The following is a 27,789-nucleotide window of genomic DNA, read 5'->3' as shown; positions in this document are numbered from 1 at the left end:
CCAAGATACTGGTACATTCGTACTCCGTTGTGCGAGTCTTGGACAAACAGTCCTCTGCGACCGCTGACTTGTTGGGATACATTAGATGAGTGTGCCTCTAATGTTCTCTGCAATGGTCTTCGATGGTGAGACCTGTGTGTCCCCAGTATATGTTCACCCACATTGACATTGAATCTGGTATTCACTGGCCATCCGCAAACTGAGATCGTCTTTGACATTTCCAAATAATGCTCGTATTGAGTGAGCAAAAGACAGTTTTTACTCGGTGCTTCTCCTATATGCATCAGATTTTTACCAATAGTACACCACTGTACAGTAAAAGGCAGTGGCTGCCTCCTCCTCCGTGGCTTCTTCCATCACCACAGGTTACACTGTTGTAGTGGGGTGGAGAGCGTGCCTAATCTGTCATTCTGGGTACCCATTTTTTCAGAATATGTTCTGAGGAGATCCAGCTTCTGGGGCAGAGTCTTTGTGCACTGTTATTTTTAGTACCCCATTCCTCTGTGAAGGGTGCATGCAAATGGAGGCCAGTCTGCATTTTCTTCCAATACTCACTATGGCTCAAGGTGCCATAAGCTCTTCTCTTGACCACGATGTTCAGGAGTGGTAATCTTCATTCTACTTCGGTCTCCATAGTGAATTTGATGTTGGGATGTGTGGAGTTCATATGTGTAAGGAAGTCAAGGAGTTTATCCCTTCCATGGGGCCAAATGATGAACATCTCATCCACATAATGAAAAAAACACATGGGTTTTCATTTGGATGATGCCAGGGCTTCATTCTCGAAGTACTCCACATACAAATTCACAACCACAGGAGAGAATGGGCTGCTCGTTGTGACTCCTTCTGTTTGTCCAGAGTATTCTTCATTAAACAGAAAGTACTCTCATCAAATTATGACCAATAAGCTCTAGTGACTCTCTTATAGGTACCCTAGTAAATAATGAATGACATCACAACTAATCAGGATATCTGAGACTTTCATCCTGAATTTCTTGAGGCATTTTACAAAATCCATAGAATTGTGGATATAATGAGTGCAATACTAAGCCTTTATGTGGGTAAATGCACTTATCAAATCCACAATTCCGTGGATTTCGTAAAACACCTCGACAACGTCAGGGTGAAAGTCTCAGATATCCTGGTGAGTTTTGACATCATTTCATTATTCACCATGGTACCTCTAAGAGAGTTACTAGAGCGTATTGGTCAGAAATTTGATGAGAACACCACCGACCTTTTTACACACTTCCTGACTTCTATGTATTTCCTGTTTAATGGAGAATACTATGAACAAATGAAAGAAGTTGCAATGGGCAGTCTACTCTCACCAGTGGTCATGAATTTGTATACGGAGTGGTTCAAGGATGAAGCCCTGGCGTCATCCAAATGAAAACCCATGTATTTTTTCCTTTACGTAGATGACAAGATCATCATCTGGCCCCATGGAAGGGACAAACTCCTTGACTTCCTCACACATTTGAACTCCATAAATCCAACATTGAATTCACTATGGAGACTGAAGCAGAAGGAAGATTAGCATTCCTGGATGTCAAGGTCAAGAGAAGAGCTGATGGCACCCTGCGGCCACAGTGTGTATTGGAAGAAAATGCTCATTGACCTTCATTTGCTTGCAGAGACTTGCCACCACCCTTCGCAGAAGAATAGGGTACTTAAAACACTAGTGCAGCATTTCAGATGCAAAGAGTCTGCCCAAGGAGCTGGAACACCTAAGAACTGTATTCCAAAAAAATGGGTACCCAGAATGGCAGATTAGGCACACTCTAGAGCCCCACCACAACAGTAGAACCTTTGGAGATGCAAGAAGCTATGGCGGAAGATGGAGCCACTGCCTTTATAAAATACACTGGTGTACTATCGGGAAAAATCTGACATATGTTGGAGAAGTACTAAATAAAAAATGTTTTTTGCCTTGCCAATAAAACACAAGCATTATTGGGAAATGTCAAAGATGATCTCGGTTTGCAGAATGCCAGCATATACCAGATTCCATGTCAAAGTGGGAAGATATATTTTGGGAACAGACAGTGTGCACTGTTGAAGATTGTCACTGAGAACACCAGAGACACACTTGGCTGATGTATCCCAACAAGGCAGCAGTCACAGAGCACTGTTTGTCTGAGAACCACACGATGAAGTATGAACATACCACGATCTTGGCATACACTTACAAATACTGGGAAGCACCATTAGAGAAGCCATAGAAATCCATACCAGGGATGATCTCATCAACCAAGATTGTGGCTATAATCTTAGCAAGGCTTGGGAAAAAGAAATGAGTTTAATTAAGAAGATTCTCAGCAAACAAAATGATCTAGTGACCACGGCAGACAGAGAACTTACATTAATACCATCACAGATGCTGACACAAGCATCTCCGTGACTGCTGCTGCCGATGCACGGCCACAGAAAGAGAAGTTCATGGTGGCAGGAGATACTAGTTGGCCACGAGCCCTCAAGAACTCAGTTCATCAGTGCACCTGATGATGGCGGCATGTCTGATCCCCAAAATGTTGTGCTCATTGGAAACTATGAACTGGCTGTCCAATTAATTAAAGAATAGTTTTAAATTCCACTTGTCAAAACTTTGAACACATATCTTCCCTCCTTGTCTTAAGCTGTCAGTCCACTGACTGAGAATCTAAACTGGCTTGTCTGCTTGACTATGCCCTTTTATTTCTTTTCTCAAATTAAGGACTCTGTGTCTGTTAGTCATTTGATGTTTTGTAAAGTTTTTTTCCATTTTTTTCTATTAATATGATCCTGGTGTATGTTCTCCAAGTGTGCAAATCTTGCTGATCATTTTGAATGGTTTAGAATTAGCTAGAAGTCTGCTTTTGATTATGCTGACCTTTTGATTTGCTGAAAGTATTTGTAGTGCCAATTCCTCCAGATGGTTCTAATTAGGCACTGCAGTTATAACCTAAATGGCAAACAAGCAAATAATTAAGCTAAGCAAGCTCTCTGTTTATCTGGGGAAAGGTTTAGTTGCTGTCATATTTATTTCATTTTAGCTTTGAATAAAGGAGATAAGTTTTGAAATTAACTAGGGCAGGTGACTATGCTTAAGAATATTGTTAAAGGTTAAGTTGAACACTTATATTCCAAAAACGACACAAAACATTAAGTCACAGAGCAAGTAGACAAAGTAAGACATGTGTACATGGTAACATTCAAATCAGTACTGAGTCCAAGTTTAGCGGCCGCTGGCTGGCTGGCCACTTAGGTGGCGCGGCTGCTGCATGGCTGGCAGACAGCACTGCATGTAAAGGACGCACGTAACTGTGTGGCGGCACTTTAAAAGATCGGCGAGTCACAACACTTTTCCCCTTTTGCACTGGTCTTGATGGAGGTGGCCTGTAGATTGCTAACGTCCATAGGTGTTGTTCGACTGGCCATAAAGTCTCGAGGAGGCGGCTTCCCATATGGACGGAAGTGTCCCCGATGATAACGGGTCGAGATGACAGGAGACATAGGGGTCGAATCTGCTGGGACCCCGTGCACCAATCTGCCCGTTGTGGCAAGTCCAGTTGTTATAACAGGAGACATGGGCGATGTGTCAGCATCCATAAGAGAAGGAGGGGAGTAGAGTTGCTCCGACAGATGATGTTCATCCGGTTCCTGCATGGGCACATCTCCTGGTGGCGTCTGTTCTTGTACTGGCACCGAGATGATGGTGAGAGGGCTGCGTTGTGAGTAATGAGAGATGCCAAGGTCCCGAGCATCAGGCAGAGTCGAAGGTGGCGTAGCAGCATTTGGAACAGGCACTGCCGGCACACGAGGCCGAAGCTTGTCCGAATGACGCACAGCCACACCCGTATCCGTCTGGATTTTATACAGGCGTCGGCCACGGTGTCGTAAGATGCGGCCAGGACTCCATTTTGGCCACCTGCCATATCCCTGTACCCATACAAGGTCGCTGGCGGTGAACCGGCCAAGCGAAGGCACCCGCGGCCATGAGGTGGAAGGCCGCAGAAGATTAAGTAGTGTGCGGGGCTGTTGGCCATGTAAGAGCTCAGCTGGGCTGTGGTCACCCATGGGGGTGAAACGGTAAGAAGCCAGAAATTGGAGAAGTGCCTCATCAGCAGCCGAAGAAGTCAGGAGTTTCCTCATCTGAGGCTTAAATGTGCGGACCAGTCATTCAGCCTCACCGTTTGACTGTGGATGGAACGGAGGGGCCGTGACATGCATGACACCGTGATGGGCACAAAAATCCGCACATTCGGATGAGGCAAATTGCGGTCCATTAACAGTAACAAAAGTAGAGGGAAGGCCTTCCAAAGAGAAAATGCGAGCTAGAGCATTGGTGGTTGCCGCGGTGGTAGGCGACGTGCAATGGACAATGAAAGGAAAGTTAGAGTAGGCGTCAATTACGAGTAGCCAATAAGTACCTAAAAAAGGTCCCGTGAAGTCAGCATGAATACACTCGCAGGGCTTCTCAGGTGAAGGCCACGGTGACAAAGATGACTTCTGGGCGGCGGCCTGTGATGCACAAGGGCTGCAGGCAGCGACCATGTGTGCGATATCAGTCGATGTCGGGTCAGTACACATGACGGCGCGCTAGAGATTTTGTGTGAGACACACCCCAGTGCCCTTGGTGAAGGAAGCACAAGACCGAAGCACGCAAAGACGCAGGTACAGCAACATGCAGCGAAGCATTGTCGGTGGAAAGGAGGATAACACCATCCCTAGCCGTGAGGCGGTAGCGTAAAGCGTAGTAGTTCTGCAACGGATCAGAAGTCTTAGCCGATGGACGAACTCGCCAACCCATCTGAATACAGCATAAAACCTGGGAGAGGGTATGATCAGAACTCGTAGCAGCCGCCAGCCGGTCCCAGGTGATGGGGAACCCGTCCACAACCCGCTGCTCGGCAACATCCAGGTGGAAACACAAAAGTTCGTCCCAATCGAATGCCAGATCAGGACCCATGGGAAGGCGAGACAGTGCATCAGCATTCGCATGTTGAGCTGTCAGCCGGAAATGAATCTCATAATTGAAACAAGACAAGTAAAGAGCCCAACGCTGGAGGCGGTGTGCAGCCTTGTCGGGAAGCGACGTTGATGGATAAAACAAGGAAACAAGTGGTTTGTGGTCCGTAACAAGATGAAATTTGGATCCATAAAGAAAAACACCAAACTTATGAAGAGCGTAAATAATGGTCAAAGCTTCTTTTTCAATTTGAGAATATTTTCGTTGGGCATCCGTGAGCGTTTTGGAGGCATAAGCAATGGGTTTTCAGAACCGTCAGAAAAACGGTGTGCAAGGACTGCACCAACCCCGTATTGAGAGGCATCCATGGCAAGAACGAGATGTTGGCCAGGTCAATAAGTAGCCAGGCACGGGGCCTGTTTCAGCATAGTCTTCAATTTCTGGAAAGCCGCATCGCATAACGCGGACCAGTGAAAGGGCACGTTGCCTAACTTCTTTGTCAGGCGCCGACCGGATAATAGCATCCCATACCATGGAATCGACATAGGATTCCCTGTGAACTTCAGAAACAAATTGACACTTTCTACTGAGGCCGTGAAGTTCAGCAGCCCAAGCGCGATAACATTGATTCAGTTGTTTTTGACAGCGATAAAAGGCAACACGAGAGGCTACCACATGCGTATGCTTTTGAAAATATACAGACAGAAGTGAGCACATGTCAGCAAAGGACAAAGACACAGGATCTTTCAAAGGAGCCAATTGCGACAACAACCAATACATTTGTGGTGAAATCCATGAAAGGAACAGAGACTTACATGTTTGTTCGTCTGTGACATGAAATGCCAAGAAGTGCTGTCGAAGACGTTTTTCATAATCAGACCAGTCTTCCGCCGTCTCGTCATAAGGACGAAAAGGAGGTATAGACAAAGACGAGAAATGCCCCACATTGGATGCCATGACGAAATCGTGAATCGCCGATCTGAGAAGCGTTTGCTGTTCAAGGAGACCTTGCAATAGTTGCTCTAAAGTAGCCATGGAAACCTGTGGCTCAACGATGAAAAGGAAAAATCCACTACCTCGTCACCAATTGTTATAACGTCAAGTTGAACACATATATTTAAAAAACGACACAACACATGTCAGTCACAGAGCAAGTAAACAAAGTAAGATATGTGTACACGGTAACATTCAAATCAGTACTGAGTCCAAGTCTAGCAGCCGCTGGCTGGCTGGCCGCTTAGGTGGCGCGGCTGCTGCATGGCTGGCAGACAGCGCCGCATGTAGAGGACGCGCGTAACTGTGCGGTGGCACTTTAAAAGATCGGCTAGTCACAACAGATATGTATGACATTTCAGATGTTTTGCATTTTCAGAAGTAAGGATGGAGAAAGCAATACTCATGATCCAGTTGAAAAGAAGCATTTCGTTGTGTAAACCTAGTTTAACACATTGACTGCCACATGCATAGTGATGAATGTTTCACTGCCAAAACAGGCCAGGGCTTCAGGTGTGAGACTCTGCTGTGGCTGCTGCTAGGTACATGACATCAGGCATAAGGCTCTGCTGTTGCCAGTGGCGATCTCATAACAGTCAATATGTTAAGATTGTTTTGTGGATAATATTAGTAAATATGAAGCAGAAGTGAACCTTTGTGAAAGTCAGTTAGCAGGAAGAAAAGAATTATTAGGGTTTAACATCCTGTCACAGTTGAGATCATTAGAGACAGAGCACAAACTTGGAATGTTGCAAGGATGGCGAAGGAAACTGGCCATGCCCTTTCAAAGGAACTGCCCCAGCATTTGGCTGCAGCGATTTAGGAAAATCGTGGAAAACCTAAATCTGGATACGGATTTGAACCATCATTCTTCTGAATGCAAGTTCTGTGTGCTACTTAGCAGAAAGAGCACAAACAAAGAGTGCCACAATTTGGTCCACATTCTGATTATCTTCACTGATTTAAAAAAAAAAAAAAAAAAATTATAAAAATCCAAAATTAGGTTACTGTGATTGATGTGAAATCACAAACTAACAGAACAATGAGATATATCATGAACTTTGCTTATACATAATGTATCCTTGCTTAAGACAGTCATTTGGGGTGAAGTTCCGATACAGAGGTGGATAGTAGAAAAATGCAGTTTGAATAACTGCACCAAAAATGGAAGGGAAATAGGGGTTAATGTAGGTAGCATTTGAAGGAAAATAAAATGGAAACCTTGACTGACATTGCACTCCTTAGTAATTTTTATAATTCTTGAATTATCTGTTTTGCTTAAAATTAGACAATGTCAAATAGATTTTGCTATGCAGCTGATGCAAAAGTGACAAATACTGGAGCTGTGCAGCCTGCCTTATTGGTTTGCAAGTAAGCTACACAATATTCGTATAAGAAATTTCCTCATGGCCAAAAAGAAATCTTGGAAAATATTGACTATCTCTCTTCTTTAGTACATCCTTTCTTTATAGGTTGCTGTGTGCTTTGTGCTTTTTGTTATTTACTTTTATTCCAGCATGAAAAACGGTCCTCCAGTTACTATAGCTTACGTATAATCAGTTTTCTGATACAGTTTATTATTATTACTATTCTTTAAGTTTATTTATACAGTGTAAAACTTTAATTTACTGTCGTTTTTCATTTGGTTTGGATTTTCATTTTATTTTTTTATCAGCTGAGGATATTGATGCATTTATTAAGCATGAAAAAAACCAGAATTCACCATCACGCACTTCTACCACTCAATGCATGGTCCCTTGCACTTCCACACCCAAGGGAGACATTGTTTATGAATCAAATCTGGATAAAGGGTTTGAAAAACATCAGAAAGCAACAGAAGAAAAGAATGTAACTGACGGCATTAAGGAACCTTCCCAACACAAATTAGGTACGTGCAGTTCAACAAAGTCACGGAAGTCTCAGTGTAAATCATTGTTCATTTTGTTTATTTACATAAATATATAATTTTTCAGTGACCCTGAATGTAAAATGAATATTGTTTTAACAACCATTTCATCTTCTTTGGCATCCTGTTCACATCACGATTATTAGAGATGTGTTAGATTTGTTTCCAAATGTGACTTTAATGTCTTAATCAATAAGCAGCCCTGTGCAGTTTCCCTTTAGGGTACCATATGTCCTTTACAATCTTGAACATGGCCGTTAGGAGCAACTGTAAGTAAGTTTCCAATTTATAAAGTATAGCCCCCAATCAGGTACAAATTTTTCTTTAATTCTAGACACAACTCAGGTTTTAGTACCACTAAGGGTATATTCTTCAGAAGAACAGGGAGTTACTTGGATTACATTATGTTAAAACATGTTACATCCATCACAAGCTGAAGTGCTCAACCACTTACATATAATATGATTAAAATCCATTAAAATCAAAAGATTAAAAACAGGAATGGCTATTGAGCAGATAAACATAAAACTAACTATGTCCTTTACTTACACATTTAATATAATAAAAAAAAAGAGAAGTCATATGGATTTGTTGGCTGGGAGTCCTTTGTTGGCTGGAGACCATAAATGACAGGTTCAGCTGCCGAATTAGACAGGTTTTGCATCCTTCCATCATAATGACATCCTTCCTTCGTGAAGTGTGAGAGTTCTCTGTCTACTCCTCTCAAGGAGGCTGCCGAGCTTAACAATGCCATCCAACGGACGGATCACCTTCAACAGTGTCACATGCCTTTTTCATGAGACAATGCAAAGAGGTTTGGAATTTACTCCAGGACCAAAAACTTTATGCCACTATCCCACACACTCTTGGGTGTATAAGCAAAGGGAAAGCAATAATAGTAAGTGGAACACTTGACTTCACTTAATTTTGGTCATTTCACAAGAACAGGTGAATTAAAAAAGGCAAGGCTGTTGGTCATTTAATATGATAAGGAAATATATAGAAGATAAAGTATGATATGAGGGCAGACCAGTACCCAGAGAAATCTGTTGTGTGGATATAAAAATTTAATACAGGTGACGTGAAGCGAGAACATCTAATCTAGAAGATACTGTATTCAAGAGTTTAAACTTACTGCCAACAGTATTTCAAAATCCTCATGTCTAAAAAAATTATAACATCCAGCAAAATAGCAAAAATTATCTGGATCATTATCAAATAAGATACAAATAAGAATAATGACTGAATAGCATTGAAATTGCATTGTTGCAAATATTATGACAATTTGAAATCAGTAGTTTCAGTAATATCTTCCCCATAATGACAGCAAATGTTTCCAACACTCACAGACAAAAAATAATTTTCAGTGTAACACGAACATCTCTCTGTCACTGAAAACATTAATTCTTTTGGCTATAACAGTATATCTACTGGAGATTTAAAATCTCGTGCTAATTTGATGGGATCAGTTAATGACTGGACGTATTTCTTAACTGACTACATACACTGCCTTCCAAAAAGCATCCAGAGTTGGCCGCCAGACTGCATTAGTATAGTTATCACATCTAGTAGGGTATAAAAGGGGCATGAACAGTGTCAGACATTGAGTGATCATTTTGAAGGTCATGTAGATGCTGCATATCCATGTGAGATAGTTATCGTCACATGATTGATTTTGAAAGAGACCTGATTGTGAGTCTCTATTTGGCTGGCTGGTTAATCAAACTGTATCCTGATTTATGGGGCATTCAGATGTGGCAGTGGCCTGATGTTGGACTGTATGAGAATATGAGGGCACATATACTTGTCGCTCAGGTACTGGTTGTCCATGTCTGACAACCAGAATGGAGGATAGACATACTCTGCACCAAGCACACCTTAACTCCTCCACCCATCTGCACCTGCCATCCAAGAACACGTAATGGACTCCTTGTAACATAGTCTAATTCTGCATCACTGGTCAAAAACAAGCAGCATCTGGACTAGGGAATTACTGTCCCATTAATAGGGTGCTGTGAACACCTCACACAAAAGGTCTTACACTCACAACTGAAAACATTTACTCTTTAATGGTATTTACTGCCAGCAATAAACATCAATTTCAGATTAATTGCAGTTAACACAACCAAAATGTAAAACATAAAAATAATATCCATGTAGACTTTATCTTTTGTCTAGCATTCAGACTGGAGTTCTGTATTTCGCTCTAAAGGTCTACAACAACCTCCCACCAGACACAATGTAAGGAGTCAGGAATCTTAACCAATCCAGTAGAAAAATAAAAGTGTAACTTAGTAGGAACAATTTCTATGAACTTCTTGATTATATAGTTTCGAGGATTAAAGATTCCAAATAGGAATAAGTAGCAATATTCATTATGAATAGGGCTGTTATTCTTCTAGAATGAAGATAACTATTATTCTTGATAAGTATAGCCAAGAAATATAAACAACAGACAAAGAGTAGTAGATAAACTACAGTTATCAAGGATACTTGAGGAAGCAAAACTAGTTTACTGCAGTTCATTATAACATCTGCTCTCATTGTGAATGTATACTTTGACTACTCCAATTTCCCTGTGTGTTTTCTGTCACAATACAGTCTACAGAACCCAATGAATGAATATTTTTTTTTTTTTTTTTTTTTTTTTTTTTTTTTTTTTTTTGGGGGGGGGGGGGGAGATAAGGAACCAGGTTCATTTTTTTCATGTAAATGCACTGAGAAACTTATCACATGTTGTGTCTTTGTGGTTAGCAGATTAAGCAGCATTAGCCCCCCATGAACCATGGACCTTGCCGTTGGTGGGGAGGCTTGCGTGCCTCAGCGATACAGATAGCCGTACCGTAGGTACAACCACAACGGAGGGGTATCTGTTGAGAGGCCAGACAAACGTGTGGTTCCTGAAGAGGGGCAGCAGCCTTTTCAGCAGTTGCAAGGGCAACAGTCTGGATGATTGACTGATCTGGCCTTGTAACAATAACCAAAACGGCCTTGCTGTGCTGGTACTGCGAACGGCTGAAAGCAAGGGGAAACTACGGCCGTAATTTTTCCCGAGGGCATGCAGCTTTACTGTATGATTAAATGATGATGGCGTCCTCTTGGGTAAAATATTCCGGAGGTAAAATAGTCCCCCATTCGGATCTCCGGGCGGGGACTACTCAAGAGGATGTCGTTATCAGGAGAAAGAAAACTGGCGTTCTACGGATCGGAGTGTGGAATGTCAGATCCCTTAATCGGGCAGGTAGGTTAGAAAATTTAAAAAGGGAAATGGATAGGTTAAAGTTAGATATAGTGCGAATTAGTGAAGTTCGGTGGCAGGAGGAACAAGACTTCTGGTCAGGTGACTACAGGGTTATAAACACAAAGTCAAATAGGGGTAATGCAGGAGTAGGTTTAATAATGAATAGGAAAATAGGAATGCGGGTAAGCTACTACAAACAGCATAGTGAACGCATTATTGTGGCCAAGTTAAGATACGAAGCCCACACCTACTACAGTAGTACAAGTTTATATGCCAACTAGCTCTGCAGATGACGAAGAAATTGAAGAAATGTATGATGAAATAAAAGAAATTATTCAGATAGTGAAGGGAGACGAAAATTTAATAGTCATGGGTGACTGGAATTCGAGTGTAGGAAAAGGGAGAGAAGGTAACGTAGTAGGTGAATATGGATTGGGGCTAAGAAATGAAAGAGGAAGCCGCCTGATAGAATTTTGCACAGAGCACAACTTAATCATAGCTAACACTTGGTTTAAGAATCATGATAGAAGGTTGTATACATGGAAGAACCCTGGAGATACTAAAAGGTATCAGATAGATTATATAATGGTAAGACAGAGATTTAGGAACCAGGTTTTAAATTGTAAGACATTTCCAGGGGCAGATGTGGACTCTGACCACAATCTATTGGTTATGTACTGTAGATTAAAACTGAAGAAACTGCAAAAAGGTGGGAATTTAAGGAGATGGGACCTGGATAAACTGAAAGAACCAGAGGTTGTACAGAGTTTCAGGGAGAGCATAAGGGAACAATTGAAAGAAATGGGGGAAAGAAATACAGTAGAAGAAGAATGGGTAGCTCTGAGGGATGAAGTAGTGAAGGCAGCAGACGATCAAGTAGGTAAAAAGAAGAGGGTTAGTAGAAATCCTTGGGTAACAGAAGAAATATTGAATTTAATTGATGAAAGGAGAAAATATAAAAATGCAGTAAATGAAGCAGGCAAAAAGGAATACAAACGTCTCAAAAATGAGATCGACAGGAAGTGCAAAATGGCTAAGCAGGGATGGCTAGAGGACAAATGTAAGGATGTAGAGGCTTATCTCACTAGGGGTAAGATAGATACTGCCTACAGGAAAATTAAAGAGACCTTTGGAGATATGAGAACCACATGCATGAACATCAAGAGCTCAGATGGAAACCCAGTTCTAAGCAAAGAAGGGAAAGCAGAAAGGTGGAAGGAGTATATAGAGGGTCTATACAAGGGCGATGCACTTGAGGACTATATTATGGAAATGGAAGAGGATGTAGATGAAGATGAAATGGGAGATACGATACTGCATGAAGAGTTTGACAGAGCACTGAAGGACCTGAGTCGAAACAAGGCCCCCGGAGTAGACAACATTCCTTGGGAGAGCCAGTCCTGACAAAACTCTACCATCTGGTGAGCAAGATGTATGAAACGGGCGAAATACCCTCAGACTTCAAGAAGAATATAATAATTCCAATCCCAAAGAAAGCAGGTGTTGACAGATGTGAAAATTACCGAACAATCAGTTTAATAAGCCACAGCTGCAAAGTACTAACACGAATTCTTTACAGACGAATGGAAAAACTAGTAGAAGCCGACCTCGGGGAAGATCAGTTTGGATTCCGTAAAATACTGGAACACGTGAGGCAATACTGACCTTACGACTTATCTTAGAAGAAAGATTAAGGAAAGGCAAACCTACGTTTCTAGCATATGTAGACTTAGAGAAAGCTTTTGACAATGTTGACTGGAATACTCTCTTTCAAATTCTAAAGGTGGCAGGGGTAAAATACAGGGAGCGAAAGGCTATTTACAACTTGTACAGAAACCAGATGGCAGTTATAAGAGTTGAGGGACATGAAAGGGAAGCAGTGGTTGGGAAGGGAGTAAGACAGGGTTGTAGCCTCTCCCCGATGTTATTCAATCTCTATATTGAGCAAGCAGTAAAGGAAACAAAAGAAAAATTTGGAGTAGGTATTAAAATCCATGGAGAAGAAATAAAAACTTTGAGGTTTGCCGATGACATTGTAATTCTGTCAGAGACAGCAAAGGAGTTGGAAGACCAGTTGAACGGAATGGATGGTGTCTTGAAGGGAGGATATAAGATGAACATCAACAAAAGCAAAACGAGGATAATGGAATGTAGTCGAGTTAAGTCGGGTGATGCTGAGGGTATTAGATTAGGAAATGAGACACTTAAAGTAGTAAAGGAGTTTTGCTATTTGGGGAGCAAAATAACTGATGATGGACGAAGTAGAGAGGATATAAAATGTAGACTGGCAATGGCAAGGAAAGCGTTTCTGAAGAAGAGAAATATGTTAACATCGAGTATAGATTTAAGTGTCAGGAAGTTATTTCTGAAAGTATTCGTATGGAAGTGAAACATGGACGGTAAATAGTTTGGACAAGAAGAGAATAGAAGCTTTTGAAATGTGGTGCTACAGAAGAATGCTGAAGATTAGATGGGTAGATCACATAACTAATGAGGAAGTATTGAATAGGATTGGGGAGAAGAGAAGTTTGTGGCACAACTTGACCAGAAGAAGGGATCGGTTGGTAGAACATGTTCTGAGGCATCAAGGGATCACCAATTTAGTATTGGAGGGCAGCGTGGAGGGTAAAAATCATAGGGGGAGACCAAGAGGTGAATACACTAAGCAGATTCAGAAGGATGTAGGTTGCAGTAGGTACTGGGAGATGAAGAAGCTTGCACAGGATAGAGTAGCATGGAGAGCTGCATCAAACCAGTCTCAGGACTGAAGACCACAACAACAACAGCTTCTCTGATGAAATAATCTACCGTAAACAAATGAACTTGATTTAGGGGTTATTATCTAAAACCTTACCTTCTACCTATAAGATCACCTACCCTCCTGTGAAATTCCTTCTATGGCCTTCTTAATGGCAGCAGTCCAGCTTTACAGTTTTGAAGTGTGCTGTTGTGTTGTGTTGTGTTGATTGTGATCTTGTTTTATAAACACACTGTGGGCAAGGTAGTCTTCAACACAGATGTGCCATTCATTGAAGTCTCACTTATTTGTTTAACAGACTTGAGATTTTGCGTGCTTAGGCATACAAAATAACGATAAAATTACAGTCTGTTCCTTGAATCACAGATTATTATTAGTGTTTTGGTGCGCACAACAGCGAGTTGAATCACTGATGTAAAGGTATTTGTGACATCTAGGTTCATTTTTGTTTAGCACTGTCAGATGCATCCACTTCACAAGATAGTCAAAATACTAGAAATCAGTGACACTTATCTTTGATGGCACCAGAGCTCCAAATTCTTACCACTGAAACATCTCATACATCATGTAAGTGCTGCTACCAAGCTAGAGTAAATACAGCAATGTCGGTGGATCTTTAGTTTCATGTAGTTGTGACAAAATATACTCTGGAAAATTTGTAGAGTAGATAAGAAACTGTTGGTCACCAGACAAACAAAATATTTTCTACTAATCAAAAACTCAAATAATTTCCTCGTTTCACCAAGCTATGTCATTCTGCTGATGACCCTGTATACTGGAAGTACTCTTGACAAAAATTTAGGAACTCCCAGGAGACATTACACAAATAATGTGTCATACCAGCACTAGCCTTGGTAATGGCCTCAATTTGGCAAGATATCACAAGTTTCTTCAGGTATGCCACATCCAGCAGAAGATGATAATGATTAGATCTCATACAGCTACCTCACTGAAAGGGTGTCAACTGATATGTTTTGGCTGCTATTCAAATAGCCCAGATGTTCTGCAGGATTAAGACTGTGCAATTTTCAGAGGAGCAGTGTCAAAGTATGATAGAGTGCCTAAGTGTTTGACAAAGTAGGAACATACACATTCAGCATTGTGGATGTGGCTGTCATCATTTTAAAAGACAGGCGTGTTCACAGCATACTTGTCATGAAGATGTGGAAGAAAGGGCAACACTTCATCACTGAGAATGTCAAATAATCATCTTGATTCATGTTCATGGTAATATGAATGAGTAGACTCCAAAACACCACAGACCCACCTCTTGCCTGAACTACACCTGTCAAACACTGCGAGTTAAGTCCCCCCTTGGGTTATTGGCTCTTGGTGCACTTGATGCCTTGCATCATTGGAGAGAGGCAAAATTTCAATTTGTTGGACAATATTACACACCTGTAGTCAGTGACTATCCAATTTCTGTGCTATCTGGCCCACTGATGATGTGCAGCTTTATGTGTGGGTGTGAGCAATGGCCTCTTCGCAAGTTACCCAACTCTAAATGTCCATTGCATGCACTTCCCTTTGCAATGTTTGCTCAGAAACTGGTTGAGGTCGATCTGCATTCACTGACAGCAGCAATTCCAGCCAGGTTTGTAACCTATTGTCTCTGACCTGGCATGACACTTATCTCTGGTCCAAGTTCTTACACCAAGTTACATGGCTGTGCGTGGTACTGCATTGCTTGTAGACATATTGGCAGTCCTTATTAAAACATCAACAAATCAGATAAATTCATTTACTATCTGCCCAAGGGCATGTTCATACAACCCACTCCTTTGTGCCATTCTTACATCTGCATATAACCAACTGCCAGATTCACACCATTCCACTGCTATGGAGGGTGACATGACTGCCTGGTAACAGCTCTGTACCATCTAAAGCACTCCAAAACAACCAGTGTGCCCTTTTAAGAAGGTGATTAATATCTTTTTCCAGTGAGTTTACATGTGCCACAATGGGCACCTTCTGCAATGGGTTATACTTGTGAACAAGGAATGTAATAGCCAGATCAAGAAATATGATATGATACTGGAATGCTACTCATACTAATGTGCAAAAACTGCCACTTTTGAGCAGTATGACAACTCAAAATGAAGTGTTATTGTGATGACAAAAACTTGGAACTTGGGCAAATTCCTCACAAGAGACAAGTTTTTAACTGATGTGTCACTCCTCATTAGGTCACGCCATGCATGTCACAGTTTGCAGTTGAATCCAAAGATGAGCAATTTGTTGCTATACTGATTACTGGAAACCCTTCTGTTTATGAAGTATTATTGTTGTGTCATTAGTGTAATACTTGGCAAGATGAACCGGTCACCAGGCTTGGTTGGCAGCACCATCATGTTTACACTTCATAAGCAGGAACTGGAGGTAGTAATAGCAGTGTTTTTACAAGTGGAATGTTGTCACATGCTACATATCTGTATGGCCACTGAATGAAGTGTCCTGTCAAAACAAGACATACAATGCATCTCCCCTTACCTGCTCAAAATGCTTCATTTGCAGTATCTGTAAAACTACCTCCCCAGGTGATGTTGCTATATTGCACAGCTGTCTTTGCTGATTCATCATTGTTGTTTCAGTCGCAGATGGCAACACTGCCTCTTTGTTCAAAACCATGCAGACGTATTTTATAGTACTTTCAGCTTCCTCATCCATCAAAGTATGTCTCCTTCAGTAGTCATTACACATTTTTTGGTGAGATGCACAGCTCTTCTAGTCTTCTAATGTTACAACAGTGAAAGTTAAAGTCACATCAGCATAAGCAAACTGACCATCTGGCCTGATGGTTACTGTTTTTGGCTGGTAACACCAAGGTTACAATATTGCTTCTTTGGACCACCTCACATTTTTCTCTCTTAAAAATGTCTAAGGCATTCAGTCAGCCTTGTTAGGCTAACTGAAAAGCTGCTTCAACATAAAAGCATTGAAAGTGAATGCAAGTCGCTGAATTAGTGTTATGTTGAAAGACTTGCACCAGGCTTGGTGACACACAATGTTAATTTATTAGCAGCAAAAGCATAAGCTGTTATTTTTTCAGGTTACAGAGTGAGACACTTTATGTATTACACTTATGGATCTTATTCTTTACAAGAATTCAAACCAACTGTATAAAATTTATATCTAATGGTATGATGGCAGTATGAAGGGAACCATTTCCATGTAAAACTGTATCAAAGGAAAAATTAATGCCAGAAGTTTAGATTAGCTTGTCTCTACGTATTTTTCATTTTTTGCCCATTTCTATGACAGTCTGAAGTTTTCCTGTTACAGTCATAGAGAATTGAACATGAAATAAAATTCTAGTCACAGAGCAGTGAACATGAAATGAAACTCTGTATTCATGACAACGAAACATTGTCTGGCACTGTTGTTTGATAGTACCCTTTGCACACTGTCACTTACTCACAGTGTAATCTACAGGGTCATTGTAATTAAACTTTTAGAACACTGTAGAAACAACACCACTGGTCAGAATGATGTCAAATTGCAACGGAATATTATCGGAGGAGGAAAACTTACGGCAGAAGAAAAAAAATAGTGTGAAAATTGATCAATAGATGGCACTGCATGTGTCAGAATACGTAAATGAAAACACCTGTCATGCATACGACCCATTGAAGTTGGTATAAACACGCCGGGTACACGACTTTTCCTCCTTTCGCATCTGAGACGTTAGCCATGACTGTCTCAATGCAGGATCGCACTCTGCTTGTCAAGCTGTATTTCAAGAATGATGACTGTGCACAGATTATTTTGCAGACGTTCTGGACACTGAAGGGTTTGGAAAAAGTGGTTGGTCTGATGACTGCCGTGGGTCTGGAGAAAATGATTCGGAAATTTGAAATGATAGGTTCTTTTGGTATGCAACCTGGTAGAGGGAGGAAACGAATTGACTCAACGTCAGTGGAAGCAGCGGTTACAGCAATGCAGGAGGAGACAAGTGGTGGTGTGCAAATGTGTAGCGCACAGAGAATTGCACCAACATTGGACATACCCGTGAGCACGGTGCGTAAAATCCTATGAAATATCCTTCTTTGCATTCCCCTCAAAATTACCCAGGTGCACGAGTTGCTTCCTGTTGCCCTGCCAGCAACAATGACCTTTGCTTTAGAATTTCTTGCTCGCATGGAAGTGGACGACTTGCCGTGGAAGATTTTGTGGGCGGGCGAAGCCCACTACCATCTGACAGGATGTGTCGACACACAAAATTGTCAAATATGGGCAACAGAAAATTCACATGCAAATCAACCAATACCACTTCATCCTGAAAAGGTCACTGCATGGTCAGGTTTATGGCATAATTTATCATACGGCCATATTTTTTCAAAGAGACAGGTGCTCCCAGTCCTGTTACCTGTACTGTCAACGATAAGCTATGAGTGTCTTCTGCGCAACCACGTCATTCCAGCTCTCCAACAGCATGGATGGGATCATTTTTATGCAAGATGGCACACCTCCGCACATTGCAAATCCAGTTAAGCAGCTACTGAAGTGCCATTTGGGAAATACTAGAATTATCAGCCTCCATTTCCCTAAAGCCTGGCCGTCCCAATCACCTGATCTTAATCTGTGTGACTTCTGGCTGTGGGGCTACCTGAAAGATGCTGTGTTCAGTGTTCCAACTGCAAACTTAGCTGCATTGAAGGCACATATTGCACAACACTTTGATCAGTTGAGGAATATGCAATTTCTCGATTTCAACTTGTTGCAGAAAATGGTAGGCAGCATATTGAACATCTTTTGCACCAGTCACTTGGAAATTAATAATCTGATTTGATTTTGGCCTCAGGACAATTAAAAACCAATTTTTCCCATTCGATGTGATATGGCCTTGCCGTTGTGGATGGGCTTATGTAACTAACAGTATCACACCTGTGCACCCATGCACAATGAGTAGTACAGTTTGTTTAATGTCAAATGTACACCTTAGGCATTGTCGTATGATTCGTCTGTCATTTGTAGTCGACCACTATTAAATTATGATGCTTACAGCACCAACTATTGCTACATTTTGTAACTATTTTTCTTCTGCCATACGTTTTCCCCTTCGCTGATAATATTCCGTTGCAATTTGACATCATTCTGACCAGTGGTGTTATTTCTACAGTGGTTTGAAAGTTTAAGTTTAATTATAATCACCCTGTATATGAAGCCACAGTTCATCTAAATAAGCCTTTGACCATTTTACTCCTGGTGCCATATGTGTGTAAGAACCACACATACAAATGGCGACACTGAAATATCAATCATGGTGAAAATTCAGAGCAAAGGAATATACCAGATCAGAACAAAACTGCTATTATATTTTACATTAAATTGCTGCTTTTATTTCTCAAGAATCTCTTGCACAGCAAACAGCTGGAGAATAAAACAAGTCACTATGATTTACATTTATGAAATGTAAATGAATAGATCCCCACAATTATCAATATCCTGATGATATACCACAAAGAAAAGTAGTTATATCAAAGAACATGCACTGGTTTTGGAAATTTGAGTTGAGATACTTGCTTTTTCTTTGGACACACACAGATTTCATATTTGGAGAGTTTTAGGATGGCATTCAGTGTTGGACAGCACTTTCAACTGAAGGTATGATAAGATGGAGAATCTTCTCAAAATGTGATTATCTAAAAGTATTTTTGAGCATAAGAGGCATGTACGACATATCATGGGACAAGTCAGCACTAGTGATATCTGTTTCTGTAATTTGAAACTATTTTCACTTCTTTATGAGTGGTGAAGTTAATGACTGCAAATGAAATGCACAACAACAAGACAGAATTTCTATTTTACATACCGAATGACCTCCCCCCATGAACCATGGTCCTTGCCATGGGTGGGGACGCTTGCGTGCCTCAGTGATACAGATAACCGTACAGTAGGTGCAACCACAATGGAGGTGTATCTGTTGAGAGGCCAGACAAACATGTGGTTCCTGAAGAGGGGCAGCAGCCTTTTCAGTAGTTGCAGGGGCAACAGTCTGGATGATTAACTAATCTGGTCTTGTTAACATTAACCAAAACAGCCTTGCTGTGCTGGTACTGTGAATGGCTGAAAGCAAGGGGAAACTACAGCCATCATTATTCCTGAGGGCATGCAGCTTTACTGTATGATGATGGCGTCCTCTTGGGTAAAATATTCTGGATGTAAAATAGTCCCCCATTTGGATCTCCGGGTGGGGACTACTCAGGAGGACGTCGTTAAAAGGAGAAACAAAACTGGCGTTTTGCAGATTGGAGCATGGAATGTTAGATCCCTTAATCGGACAGATAGGATGGAAAATTTAAGAAGGGAAATGGATAGGTTAAAGTTAGATATAGTGGGAATTAGTGAAGTTCGGTGGCAGATGTGGACTCTGACCACAATCTATTGGTTATGACCTGTAGATTAAAGCTGAAGAGACTGCAAAAAGGGGGGAATTTAAGGAGATGGGACCTGGATAAACTGAAAGAACCAGAGGTTGTAGAGAGCATTAGGGAACAATTGACAAGAAGGGGGCAAAGAAATCAGTGGAAGAAGAATGGGTAGCTTTGAGAGACGAAATAGTGAAGGCAGCAGAGGATCAAGTAGGTAAAAAGACGAGAGCTAGTAGAAATCCTGGGGTAACAGAAGAATCTTGAATTTAATTGATGAAAGGAGAAAATATAAAAGTGCAGTAAATGAAACAGGCAAAAAGGAATACAAACGTCTCAAAAATGAGATCGACAGGAAGTGCAAAATGGCTAAGCAGGGATGGCTAGAGGACAAATGTAAGGATGTAGAGGCTTATCTCACTAGGGGTAAGATAGATACTGCCTACAGGAAAATTAAAGAGACCTTTGGAGAAAAGAGAGCCACTTGTATGAATATCAAGAGCTCAGATGGAAACCCAGTTCGAAGCAAAGAAGGGAAAGCAGAAAGGTGGAAGGAGTATATAGAGGGTCTATACAAAGGTGATGCACTTGAGGACAATATTATGGAAAAGGAAGAGGATGTAGAAGAAGATGAAATGGGAGATACGATACTGCGTGAAGAGTTTGACAGAGCACTGAAAGACCTGAGTCGAAACAAGGCCCCCGGAGTAGACATCACTCCATTAGAACTACTGATAGCCTCGGGAGAGCCAGCCATGACAAAACTCTTCCATCTGGTGAGCAAGATGTAGGACACAGACGAAATACCGTCAGACTTCAAGAAGAATATAATAATTCTAATCCCAAAGAAAGCGGGTGTTGACAGGTTTTAAAAATTACCGAACTATCAGTTTAATAAGTTGCGGCTGCAAAATACTAACACGCATTCTTTACAGACGAAAGGAAATACTGGTAGACGACAACCATGGGGATGATCAGTTTTGATTCCATAGAAATGTTGAAACACGTAAGGCAATACTGACCGTAAGATTTCTCTTAAAAGATTGATTAAGGAAAGGCAAACCTACGTTTCTAGCATCTGGAGACTTAAGAGAAAGCTTTTGACAATGTTGACTGGAATACACACTTTCAAATTCTGAAGTTGGCAGGGGTCAACTACAAGGAGCAAAAGGCTATTTAGAATTTGTACAGAAAGCAGATGGCAGTTATAAGTGTTAAGGAGCAAGAAAGGGGAGCAGTGGTTGAGAAGGATGAGACAGGATTGTAGTCTAACCCTGATGTTATTCAATCTGTATATTGAGCAAGCAGTAAAGGAAACAAAAGAAAAATTTGGAGTAGGAATTAAAATCCATGGAGCAGAAATAAAAACTTTGAGGTTTGCCGATTACATTGTAATTCTGTCAGAGGCAGCAAAGAACCTGGAAGAGCAGCTGAATGGAATGAGCAGTTGAATGGAATGGAGAGAGTCTTGAAAGGACGATATAACATGAACACCATCAAAAGCAAAACGAGGTTAATGGAATGTAGTCAAATTAAATCAGTTGATGCTGAGGGAATTAGGTTAGGAAATGAAAGACTTTAAGTAGTAGATGAGTTTTGTTATTTGGGAAGCAAAATAATCGATGATGGTCAAAGTAGAGAGGATATAAAATGAAGAAAAGAAGTTCGTTAACATCGAGTATAGATTTAAGTGTTAGGAAGTCTTTTGCGAAAGTATTTGTATGGAGTGTAGCCGTGTATGGAAGTGAAACAAGGACGATAAATAGTTCAGACAAGAAGAGAATGGAAGCTTTCAAATGGGGTGCTACAGACGAATGCTGAGTATTAGATGGGTAGATCACATAATTAATGAGGAGGTACTGAATAGAGTTTGGGGAGAAGAGGAATTTGTGGCATAACTTGACTGAAAGAAGGGACCGGTTGGTAGGACATGTTCTGAGGCGTAAGAGATCACTAATTTAGTACTGGAGGGCAGCATGGAGGGTAGAAATTGTAGAGGGAGACCAAGTGATGAATACACTAAGCAGATTCAGAAGGATGTCAGTTGCAGTAGGTACTTGGAGATGATGAAGCTTGCACAGGATAGAGTAGGACGGTGAGCTGCATCAAACCAGTCTCTGGACTGAAGACCACAACAACATAATGAATGTGATTCTTTTTGTATGTGGATAAATGCTTGGCTACACCTATAAACAGGAAAAATCCATTAGTATCTGATGACAACATTAGTGAAGTTTTGGGGTATTTAGCATCATTTAAATACCTAAGGACAGTATTACAAGGCTATGTCAATTGGCAAGAACATACAATATCATCTGAACAGAAGAGAGATTCACTGGCTCCTGAAGCTTGCACATTACCTTAACTTTCACGTATGTTTTCTCCTGCCACTACGTGTCAAGTAGATTTTTTTAATCCATCCAATTATACCATAGGGAGATGTAATAGATATGCTCAGGGAACATGTGTCTCAATGCCAACAATTCTTTTTAAAGTCGTGAAAGGCCAGGGTTTAGGTCCATCACCAACAACTAGTTTGACTTTCTTTGTTCTCGGGTTGCAAAACATTGTGCCATGATGTGGGATCTGTTTCAGTTTTGCTAGATCTGGTGTTTATGAAATTAGTAACACTTTATCGACGAGTCAATTTGGAGCTACTGCATGTTCATAGTTCACTGCTTTAGTTTGAGATCTGTGTTTCATTGATGCATGCATGCCAAGATATAATAATGTGGACCCTCTTGCATGTCAAGATATGATAATTTGGACTAACTTTTTGACAATATTTTGTCTGAGTTGTTATTTCTACATCTCCTATGTGACACCTTTCTTATTTGATAACAACCAGGATAATCTATAGTTATCATACAAGTGTTCACATATATAATACTTTTACATTTGTGTGGCTGTAAAAATATTGTCAGCATTTCCTTTTTCTTTTATCCAACTTATGCTGCTATTGGTGTGTGTAATAAATTTTCTGAATGTGATATATTATTTTAGATAAACACAAGTGTTCCATTATTATTTGTTTTCAATGAGGTCACTGACATTCTTTAATATATGCTGTGCAGGTCTGAAGGATGGAGAAAATGTGCAGCATGGTTTTGATGACTATTACTTCCGTGACTCGTTTGAGCACTCGTCATCGGAGTCGCAACTAATGGAGCTCGGTCTCAAGCAGACACACCTGGGTACAACACCCACCAGGACACAACCTCCACCTATACAAGCACCTCCTACCTCTTCACAGGTGGGACTTGTATCGGCGCAACATTCGGGTGGCACTAATCGTCGATTCAACATTTTTCGTGTGTTTGTGCCATCATTTCTAGTTGTTGTGGCATCACTAGTTATTGGTACTGTGTTTATACTCGAGCTGGACTGTGAAACATTTAGCACTCTGCGGCGATGGCCAGAAATGGTAGTACTGCGGCATGATTATTATGAACCTATGAAGGAATACTTACGGAGGCACTTTGTAGGCTGGTTATCGTAGAATAACAGTGAAACTTTTATTGTTACCTGTGCCTAGGGACTTTGACCCACACCTACAGTAGTGGTGCAATAATGACTGTACCAGACAGCTGTAACATGCATGTATGTTTTCTTTGGAAATGCTTTTTCTGTGAGACTAACAGCGAAGGGAAATCTGCAGGGATACATACTGTCCACTCTGTAAGTAAACGTAACTGGTTTCTAGTGCAAGACTTTCTGAAACATTTGGGAACTTTTTTACATATTAATAAATGTCCTCCTTCACAGCTTTTATGGGACTTCAAAATAACTAATGAACAGTTTTTTAAAAATGCTGATTTAAATTCTCCCTGAGCGCCTTCCGTTACTCCTCAAAGTGCCTGCAACCACTGTTGGCAGTGGTTATTCCATTTCTTCTTGCCCCAAATTTTTGTGGTATCTTTCATCAGAGTAATACCTATTTACATATTTTGTTACCATACAGCATTAATAGGAACAAGTACTGATGGGGCCAATAAAAATGTGGCCTAAGTAATGCTGCTGTTGCTCTGTATGAAATTTATGGATATAAAAGATTGTGCTTTCACATATATCACATTGTCAATTATAAATGAAATCTTTGTTATTTTTAATAGTTTTTAAAAATGGTTGGTATAACTGTGTAACAGAGATACAAGATTTTGTTTTTAAATAACAAACACAGCCAGAAGGCTTGTTTCAGATTGAATGACACAACTGTTTCATTGTTTTACTGAATAATCAACAAAAATCTATGTTATCATCATGATATTTGATGAGGTGCACATTCCACATTATCACTGTTATAAATAATGGACTTTTAATGTATCTAACTGTGATCCAGAATTGAAAGTACAAAATGTACTGCGTGAAAAGGATGTTTTAAGTTTTAAAAGTCTAATGTAATGAAATTTTATTTATTTATTTAATCTGTGTTCAAACAAGGTACTCACTGAAGATGATTTCATGGCACATTCTGTGTTCTTTAAGAAAGAAATGTAAGGAAATGTTTTAATGTATACATTCCATAAGCATTTTATTGTATTATTATAAATGTAGAGTTACATTCCTTTATTTTTAATAAGTAGACAATGACAGTATAGCCTCCACCTCTTCCACTCTTCTTTCATTCAGGTGCTTTCTGCTGTTTATGGAACTGAGTGCAGCAATAAATAATACAAATTTGGAATGAAGGTCAATCAGTTTACATTTCATTTCCTGTCTAACTAATGTGTTTTAATAAAGTACTTCTAGTTTGTGTTCTCTTGTTAATGCTGTATCATATTCTTAACTCTTCTAAAGAAGAACATACAAAATGAACATACATGATCACTTTTAGAATATAGTATAGCTTGTAATGACTGTCCTGAGTGCCATATGCCCTCATCAGATAGATCACTATGAGGTCGATACCAATGGCATATTGACAGATCCCATACTTCTCACAGATAAGTATTTAGCTTTGAAAGAAGACATTCGTGTACAAAAAATGTTCTAGAATCCCACAAAGAAGTGGCATAACAATACAGACTATTAAGAGGAAAAATTCCCAAAACAATTTGAGTACTTGCCAGACAACTGGAAAAATTCAAGTGATCTACATTAAGGTGTCTGCATGTTTCATATTGTCATAATGTGTAATGTATCTATTATTCCCGAGTGTTCTCCAGAGATTTCAGTGTTTCCTGTTGCGGCAATTACACATATATGTTTATGGAACAGGGCGAAAACTTTGGCACGATTTTAACTGATAAAAGGATTCAGAGAAAAAATTTAAATTTCTGCCTCTGCTTCATGAAAACACATGTGAACACTAGTTTTAACACTAAGCAATGAATAATCAAATAATCAGTAACGTATTTCACATTGTGCAGCACCTTTTGGCATCATCTGACAGCTCTCAGATGAAATAATGAATCCAACTTCTGAAAACAACCATAATGGCCAAATTTTATTCAACTCTGGGTTATTAATCATGTTATGACTTCTTTTCAACCTGTGGCACAACTAAACCTTAAACACATACCCGTTATACAATAAAACAATGCACCTGTTTGCAATACAGGAATGTGAGCCAACCAGTACACGCATGCTGAACAATCTCATTATTTTTACTCAGTGATTTTCCTGAGCATTTATTTAGATGGATGCTAAGTTAGTTCACCAGTTTCATCTCAGAACCACAACAGAATTTACAAACATACAAATGACACACACAACATTCTTCCTCTAACACTAATACGAGTCCAAATGTCAGGAAGAGAGGAAAAAAAAATATCCACTAGGACACACACACACACACACACACACACACACACACACACACACACAAAATCATATTGAGTGAAAATTATGACCAAATACTGACTAATACGAACAGTATTTCTGAAATAAGCAAGTTTTTAATAAGAAGAAAAATACTGTAAATATCATTAAAATATGTTTTTGCCATCCACATTCTACATACTTTAATCTACTTTAAATATTTTCCATTATCGTTCAAACATATGTCATACTGCTCAATGCATTTCGAATTTTGATGTCAAAGAAATCTGCCGCCTGTGAAGAAACCCATTCCAGGGCTGCAGCTTTTGCTACTACTTTAACCACTGACCACCAGGGGACTCCATTAATTACTGCAGCAGGTAAAAATCACTTGTGGAAGGACTGGACAGTGAAGTAGATGATCCAATTGTTCCTGCCCAAAAAAAGACATGACCAGATCTCATGTTTGTACAGAAACATGGGCCTTCCATTGTCATGGAGCAACATCAAACCAGAGCACAGCAGACCACTCTGCTTGTTTCATATGGCACACCAGAATTAAGAATCGAACTACAGACTGTATCTCACAGTTGGCAGGTAACTCAATATTCTTAAACATTATAAACTTTGACAGCTCAGCAACAGTGGGCTGCAAATGGCATCCAAACACACGCAAGGTATGCTGGAAGTAGACGTGCATATGTACTGTGGCAATTATATGTTTTTTCTCTCACTCACAAATTGAGCCTATTTACAAAACACCCCTCATATTTAGGTATCAAAGAATCTGTGATAAAATCTACAGTTCAACTGATCACAAACCACTACAGCAAATTCCAAAAGAAAACTGTTTAGATCTGAAAGCTCTTGCAATTATAAACAGAAATGAACCATTTATTTGGCGATGTTGCTCTCAAGCAACGGGTCTTTCTTATTGTCTTGTGGACAGCCTTTAGAAATATGGGCCACTTCTTGTCAGTGCTGATGTCTCTTAACATGATTCAACACATTGTTGTTCCAATTAATGGTTGAGAGGTGCACAGAAATCATTTGAGTGCGTGTAACAGTTGGCAGTGACTAAGCTGTGTAGTGTTCTAAAGTCTTATATGGTTTACTTGGTACAACTTGGAAAGGGTATTATTTGTAGAAAAATGTCTGCCATTGTAACATGGGGTGTTCTTTATGGTTTATAAGCAAATCTGAAGGACAACATGAGACAAAACATACTTGTTGAAAAATAACATCACAGCTTACAGATACGAGGGCGAGTCAAATTAAAACCTTAAATATTATTTATTGAGCAAGAGTGGTACAAAGCTGTATCACTTTTCAACATAATCTCCCCCACACTCAATGCAAGTCCTCCAGTTCTTACAAAGTGCATAAATTCCTTCAGAAAAAAATTCTTTTGGTAGTCTATGCAACCACTTACCCGCCGCGTGGCATACCTCTTCACCAGGACGGAACTACTTTCCCCCCATTGCGTCTCTGAGTGGTCCAAACATACGGAAATCACTTGGGGCAAGGTCTGGTGGATGAGGAAGACACTCAAAATGCAGGTCTGTGATTGTTGCAACTGTTGTACGGGCAGCGTGGTGCCTTGCATAGTCATGTTGCAAAAGGACACCTGCTGACAGCAATCCACGTCGCTTTGCTTTGATTGCAGGCCGCAGATGATTTTTTAGGAGATCTGTGTATGATGCACTGTTGATAGTGGTTCCTATAGGCATATAATGCTCCAAAATGATGCCTTTTTCATCCTAAAAGAATCAGCACAACCTTCCATGCTGATGGTTCTGTTCGAAACTTCTT

General features: G+C 40.3%; 1 protein-coding gene across 1 annotated transcript in view; it reads left to right on the top strand.

The window, feature by feature from the left end:
• LOC124616387 (FERM domain-containing protein 5) overlaps window positions 1-24,905 on the top strand; it is a 96,340-nt gene extending 71,435 nt beyond the window's left edge. The window contains exons 11-12 of the mRNA XM_047144693.1: window positions 7,620-7,832; window positions 23,292-24,905. Coding sequence (XP_047000649.1) covers window positions 7,620-7,832; window positions 23,292-23,716 — 638 coding nt within the window. The 3' untranslated portion in view covers window positions 23,717-24,905. The remainder of the gene's footprint in view (window positions 1-7,619; window positions 7,833-23,291) is intronic.
• The last annotated feature ends 2,884 nt before the right edge of the window (window positions 24,906-27,789 follow it).

This window comes from Schistocerca americana, chromosome 5, assembly GCF_021461395.2.
Source record: "Schistocerca americana isolate TAMUIC-IGC-003095 chromosome 5, iqSchAmer2.1, whole genome shotgun sequence".
Classification (NCBI taxonomy): domain Eukaryota; kingdom Metazoa; phylum Arthropoda; class Insecta; order Orthoptera; family Acrididae; genus Schistocerca; species Schistocerca americana.
The sequence above is the reverse complement of the archived record's forward strand: the minus strand, read 5'-3'. Positions and strand labels throughout refer to the sequence as shown.